The sequence below is a fragment of the Chrysochloris asiatica genome, unplaced genomic scaffold (genome assembly GCF_000296735.1).
Source record: "Chrysochloris asiatica unplaced genomic scaffold, ChrAsi1.0 scaffold00403, whole genome shotgun sequence".
In the NCBI taxonomy this organism is placed as follows: domain Eukaryota; kingdom Metazoa; phylum Chordata; class Mammalia; order Afrosoricida; family Chrysochloridae; genus Chrysochloris; species Chrysochloris asiatica.
The window spans coordinates 1,050,563-1,057,852 of record NW_006408921.1 but is presented as its reverse complement, the minus strand read 5'-3'; the positions used below and the strand labels follow the sequence as shown (position 1 = coordinate 1,057,852).

Sequence of the window (7,290 nt, the reverse complement as noted above, 5' to 3'; positions counted from 1 at the left end):
AAAAAAAAAAATCATATTGATAAACAAATTGCAAATCAAGAACTATTTATGTGAAGTTTGCAAAGTTGATGTTTTCTGAGTGCAGAGTCTTACATCAATTCTTCCAATATGTCAGGGTGTTACAAAGGCATACAACAAAAATTATAGCAGGTAATGAAAATGCCGTTTACATACCACGTGCTACACAGTCACTCAATCTTGTAGGACACTGTGCAGTAGATTTCTGTCCAGAAGCAGTGGATTTTTATCAGTTATTAGGTGCATTTTTTGCCACCTCTACTCACTGATGGGCAGTTCTTGAAACATGTTTTGGCACTGATAGATTATGAAAATGCCTTACTGTTATGAATTGAATTATACCCTCCACTCAAAATCGATGTCAATTTGGTTAGGCTATGATTCTCAGCATTGTGTAATTATCCTCTGTTTTGTGATTGGTTGTAATTACTCTATGTGTTGTAATTCTAACCATTATGATGTTAATTAGGTAGGGTTAGTAGTGACAGTTCTGTTAATAAAGCAGGATACAATCTACAAGATTAGATTGTGTCTTGAGTCAGTCTTTTGACACATAAAGAAATTGAACAAGCAATCAGAGATCAGAGGGACCTACTACCACCAAGAAAGAAAAACCAGGAGCAGATTCAGGGGCCCTGCGCTGGGAAGCTCCTAGAACCTGGAGGCACAAAAAGAAAAAGTCTCCCCCTAAAGTTGGAGTTCTGAATTCAAACCTCTAGCCTTCTAAACTGTGAGACAGTAAATTTTTGTTAAAACCAAAAAAAGATAGAAAATAGCCTAGCTAGGGAAAAGCAAAGCTGTTTCTCCTTTATTTTAATTAAGTAATCTGAGAAATAGGAACACACTGACACTGTAGGATAAGTACTAGACTTAAACTGCCATAAGGTTGGCAGTTTAAACCTACCAACCACTCCTTGGAAACTCTGTACAGGGTCACTATGAGTTGGAATGGACTCAACTGCACTTAATAACAACAACAACAACAAAGTTGAAAGGAAGGAGCCAGGGGAAAGGCTCTACTGCTAACACTGTAAGATGGGCTGCGGAATTAGAAGTGATAGAGTAAGGCCCTGGAGACAGTAGGATCAAGAGTTTAGGTGATTATGAAAAAGAGGGAATGAGAGAGTAGGTGAAGGTTCTGAGACATTTAAATTTCTGTTGTTGCCATGTACCGTGGTGTCGGTTCCGACTCATAGTGACCCTGTACAGGGTTTCCCAGGCTGTAAATCTTTATGGGAGCAAAAAGCTTCATCTTTGTCCCGCGGAACAGCTGGGAGTTTCGAACTGCTGATCCTGAGGTTAGCAGCCTGATTCATAACCACTACGCTACCAGAGCTCCTTAAGTAGAGTTGGAAAGAGGTAGTAAAATTATTTCTGTCCTAATCTAATAGATTCCAACTCATTAGCAACCCTATAGGAGAGTAGAAATGCCCCATAGGGTTTCCAAGGCTGTAAACCTTTCCATGTGCAGACTGCCACATCTTTTTATGGTTAAGTAGATGCTTTAACTATGTTACCATCAAGACTCCTTGGCACTGTAATAGGCAATCAATTAAAGATGATTCTTAAAATTGCCAGGCAATTTCAGCTGCAGGTTCAGCTGAAGCCCCAGTAGCATAATTTGTAGTGAAGTTACTTAAACTCCACTGACTTTATTCAGAGTCAGATTCATGAGATTTGGTAGCATAAGTAGAGAATTTGAATAGTTTGGAGATTCACAGGGATGAAGTTATAGAAGGATAAAAGACAGCCCAGCCATCTGATGTGCTAAGAAGTGGATATTGAAATGTTAGACTATGGGGATTAGGCTTGGTGGGATGGCGGCAAACCAGAGAGATGCTAACTGGGGAAATCGAGGAAGAGACCTTGTGTGGCTGAAGGTGGCAGTGGTGGTAAAGCCTGGACTTGTGAAAGTAGGCATCGCTGAGGAGAAGGGAGTGCTTGTGGACTGCTGCAGTTATGAAAGTTGAAGAGGCTGTAGAAATGTGTTGAAAGGTTCATTGCTCAACAAAGAGGATAGGATTTTAAGGCAGAATTGATTAGCGAGGAAGGGAGCGGGGCGGAGAGGAGTACCTCAAAGCATAGTCCAGTAAACCATGCGGAGATGTCACTACAGAAAGAAGATAAACAGTGGTGAGCTTGATGTTGGGCTGGAGGAGGGGGAGTGCAGTGGGAGGTGAGGAAGCAACAACTGCCCTCTTTCTTGCCTATTTAAGGGAAGAATAGAAAGTTTCATTTATAATGAGGAGATGGAGTATTTAAACCTTGAGCTGAAGTTTAACATTGATCACTGAGAATTATCTTACTTTGTTTTGTTACTTATAGCTTTATTTTCATTTTAAAATTAAGATTGACCCTATTACTTTATAATCACTAGAGTAATTGAAATACTTGGTTTATTTCAGTTAGAAGAGAGACATGAAAAATTACGGAATGGAATGGCTCAGCAGATTGCATATGAAATGCACCTTGAACAACAGAGTGAGGAAGAGCTAAGGAAGAAAAGTTTTCCTGATCCAATTACAGACTGTAAGCCCCCACCTCCTGCCCAGGAATTCCAAACAGCACGCCTTTTCCTTTCACACTTTGGATTTTTGTCGTTAGAAGCATTGAAGGTAATTTTCATAAACTTTTATGAGTAAGTATATTCATAAATTTACATTGAACTGATAATGAAAGCATTTTTATGAGTTAGAAGGGAATTTAAAAACACTGGTAAAATGCATATCCTGCATGTAAGAGAATGAAATTCTGTGCTGCAATAGGTTGTAGTACTAGCTCCAGGACAGTTTATCCAATTAATGCCTTCAGAATTCTTTTAGGAGAAGTGCTTTAATAATAATATGGCTAGCTCTGAATTTTCCTTGGTAACGTAGGCATTGTAGGATAAACCCTGGACTGTTAACCACAAAGTCGGTTGTTTAAACCCACCAGCCACTCCTCAGAGACCATGTACAAGGTCGCTATGAGCTTGAATCAACTCAGTGGCACTAAACAACAGCAACAGCAGTGCAGGACCCATATCACACTATAAATGAACTCTGCGCATTATAAGAAAAGTGTTGATAAGCTTCCCCTGGTAGATTTAATTGCTGAAAATGTGGACTACACTTGACTCTGCTTTTTCATGCTACTTTTAAAAAAAGGGATGGAAATTCATACAGTAGTTAGTATTTGTGTATGAGGCATTTCTTATGTTGTGTTAGTTTCTGAAGTCAGATGAGATCTATGTCTTTGGCATACTTGCCAGCTGTGTGGTCTTCGGCAGGTTATTTGACTTTTCTGAGCCATATGTAGTTTTTTGTATATAAAATGGGATTGAAAAAGTATCCATCTCATTGGTCAATGAAAGATTAAATGAGTTAATACATGTAATATGCTTGATACAGTACTTAATACAAAGTAAACTATCCTTTAAGATAAATCTTGCCATTATTCTTAATTCTATTATCCATAAAACAATTTTACAAGGAAAGTGATACTATCCTTGTTTTGCAGATGTGGAAACAGAGGCTCAAAAATGTGAAATAACTTGCCTGAAGGTGAACTTAGGGTTTGTTTCTAAACCCTATTTGTTTTGAAAAGCACAACTGAAGATTGCCAGAGAGAAGTTGCTTATAGTATGAATTGTTACCTGCCCTAACTCTCTAGCTGCTACCCGAGACTAGACCATTAAAGGGTGAGGAGAGAATTGCTGTCTGATTTTGGATTTTAGCATGTAGAGGGAAAATAAAAAGTATGGTGCTGAAACATTTTTTACACTGTAAAAAATTGACTTAGTGATTGGGAGTATGAACATAAGAATGCTCTTTAAATGCAGAAGAAAAGAGCAAAGAGGAGGATAATAAGAAATGTAAATACAAGACAAGGAACAGAAATTCAGTCTACAAATGGTTAATGATCTTCCTTGTGAAGAAACTAGAACAGAGTAGAAGCAGTAAATGAAAACTACATTCTGTGACTAGGGTGACAAGAAAAGCTTATAAAAATGAATGAGAACCTGCCTCTGAGATTGTAGTTTTCTGCTCATGTTATCTATTTTAGTTGAGATTTTTAAGCTTTCATGAAATTTAAGAGCTTTTTCATATGTTCAGAACATAGGACAAAGTTAGAAAACTACCTGGTTTTTTTAAAGGAATCTTATTATTGTATCTGTGGAGTCCTGGTCACTATGGGATAAGCGCTGGACTGCTAACATAAAATTGATGGTTCAGACTGACTTCTGGGGAACCCTGTACAGGTTTGCTATGAGTCAGAACCAACTCAATGGCATTTAACAACCAGCAGCGTATCTGTAATAAACTTCAACCTGACCCCACACATACAGATAAAGCTAATCTTGTTTTTATTAGAATATTAAAAACTGAAGTCATTAGCAAATTTTTCTTCCACAACCAAATAAAGTTTGTCCCAGGAATTCAAGGAGAGTTCATTATTGGAAAGTATTAATAAAATTAAAAAGAAAGTTTGTTATTTTAGGTGATTAAGTCATCAAACAATAAAACAATACTAATTTTTAATTTAAAATTCAAACACACACTTACCCAGGACTAGATATGTATGTGGAGTCCTAATGTGGTGCTTGTAGAGTAAGCACTGGACTGCTAACCTCAAGGTCAGCAGTTCAAACCCACCAACTATTCCTTGGAGACCCTATACAAGGGTCACTATGAGTTGAAACCAAGTCAACAGCGCTTAACAACAATAGATGTGCATGTTGTTGTTGGTAGGTGCCATCAAGTCAGTACTGACTCATAGCAACTCTGTGCACAACAGGACAAAACACTGCCTGGTCCTGGGCCAACCTCACAATCGTTGGCTACGCCTGAGCCTATCGCTTCCGCCACTGTGTCAGTCTATCTTGTTGGGGGTCTTCCTCTTTTTCTCTGACCCACCACTTTACCAAACATGATGTCCTTCTCCAGTGACTGGACCTTCCTGATAGTATGTTTGAAGTATGAGAAACGAAGTCTGGCCATCCTGACTTCCAGGGAACATTCTGGCTGTATTTCTTCCACACAGATTGATTTGTTATTTTCGCAGTCCATAGTACTTTCAATATTCTCCTCCAACAGCATAATTCAAATGCTTCAATTCTTAATACAATTTTCCTTATTCACTGTCCAACTTTCATATGCATACGAAGTTACTGAAAATACCATGGCTTGGGTCAGGCACACCCTTGTTCTTAAACTGACATCTTTACTATAGCACTTTAAAGAGGTTTTGTGCAGCAGATTTGCAGTATGTCATATGATTTCTTGACTGCTGCTTCCATGAGTGTTGATAGTTAATCTGAGATGATCCAAGCAAAATGTGTATGTAGGCCCCTACATTAAAGATTACTGCTCTAAATGACAGCCTGTAGATTAAACTAGAGACACCCCAGGTTAAAATCAGAGTCAAAGAATGTGTACATTAACCACTATTTTACACATTTTGTTTGTTTGTTTTTTGTTTTGTTTCTTAATGTTTTATTGTGAATTATGTGATAGTTTACATGGGAGAATGTTAGTTTTACATTCATCCTGTTGTATATCGTTTCACTTCCATGGTTACAATTCCCTCCATGCATCATAAACCAGCCAAAGGGTATTCACTACAAGCCTGCCCCCCAGTCGTCAGCACACAGCCCCCCTCTATCTCTGTGTCTAAAGTCCCCAACTGCTCCATCTCTCCATGTCATCATCTCTGCCTCCATCTCAGGCTTGATATCACTGCTTCTCTGGGTAGGGTCCCATTCTCTACTCTTCTCCCTTGGTGGTCCCAGGGACCTCCACTCCTAGGCTGAAAAGTTAATCATTCCCCTCCTTGCTACAAAACGTTTGCCTTTACATTTCCAACCCTCACAAGCAGTCCTAATAACAATTATTCACTATTGTATCACAAGAGACCCATCCACCTTTCATTTCATCAGCCCCACCTAGACAGATTGGATACTACTCAGTGGAGATTCTACCTTCCTTCACGCCCTCTGGATCTAGGTTTCCTCTTGAAAGCTTGTAAGCCAGTCACTTCTTGCCTTTGTAGCCTCTTCACTTTGGATAGCCAATGTCCAAGTTGCCCATCCCTGTCTATTCTGTGTATGGAGAGGGTGGAAATGATTCTTGCTGTAAGGATTTGTTCCCTCTTATGAGCTACTGCATCCATAGGTGTAGGTCAAGTTCATCAAATTGTTATCAGATTACTCTTTTATTCCCTCTTTTTTCTTCTGGTTGAGCTCTGATCCTCCAGTCATTGAAGCCAGGTCAAGTGGGTATTATCTGCAAGCATGGTATTATCTTATGCATATGCCCTCTCTTCTTATAAGCTGGACGCTTCACTCTCCACTCTAGTCCTCTGTGGCTATGTCACTGACTCTGGGCCCAAGAGGCTCCAGGTCTTGCCGCACTACTGGCTGACCAGGTCTCCACCCAGGTTCACAGGAGTCTATTGAACATTCTGGGGCTTAGCTTGCAGCTTAATTGCTGTTTTTTCCTCACTTCCCCTTATCAGTGACCAATGTGGTCACCAATCAAAGTGTGTATTCCCGTTGAGTCTTAGCCTTGGAAGGGGCTTTGCACTGAGGGGACCCGACCACTTGCCTTGAAGTCTCCTGGGCAAGCGACTTGCTTGTTCTTGTAGTAACAGTCAGTCTGCCTATATTGTTTTGTATTTTTCCTGTAGGAACACAGACATTTTTTAGTCAGTGAAATGTTGTAAACTTTTTGTTTTGAAGTAGTTACAGAAAGCTGAGCCTTTCTGCTCCCATAAAGATTTACAGCCCCAGAAACCCTGTATAGGGTCGCTATGAGTTGGAACTGACTCCATGACACATCACCATTACCACCACCATAGATTCATAGGTTGCCCAAAACATTTGCAAGAGTACTTTTTTGCACATTTCATCGTTTCCTCCAGTGCTAAAACTTACATAAAAACTGTACAATATCCAAAATCAATGAAATATTAAATAAACCAAGAGATAAGAACTATTGGGAAGGAGGAGATAGTTTGTAGATAATACAACGTCTAGTTAAAAAAACATGAGAATCAAAATATTTAAAATAAATGATAGAACTAGGATTGCTATGCACCAAAAATAAATAGACTGTATTTGCCATCTCTGTTAAAAAATGCAATACAAAAAAAACACATTTTTGCAAGGCCTGGGGACTCTTGGGCCCAGAGTCAGTGACATAGCCACAGAGGCCTAGAGTGGAGAGTGAAGCATCCAGCTGATAAGAAGAGAGGGCATATGCATAAGAACACCCACACTTACAGATAATACCC

The 7,290-nt window shown here is 39.3% G+C and overlaps 1 protein-coding gene across 1 annotated transcript in view; it reads left to right on the top strand.

Moving 5' to 3' along the window:
* RALGAPB (Ral GTPase activating protein, beta subunit (non-catalytic)) overlaps positions 1-7,290 on the top strand; it is a 137,172-nt gene that overhangs the window by 96,378 nt on the left and 33,504 nt on the right. Inside the window, exon 21 of the mRNA XM_006876640.1 lies at positions 2,424-2,633. Coding sequence (XP_006876702.1) covers positions 2,424-2,633 — 210 coding nt within the window. The remainder of the gene's footprint in view (positions 1-2,423; positions 2,634-7,290) is intronic.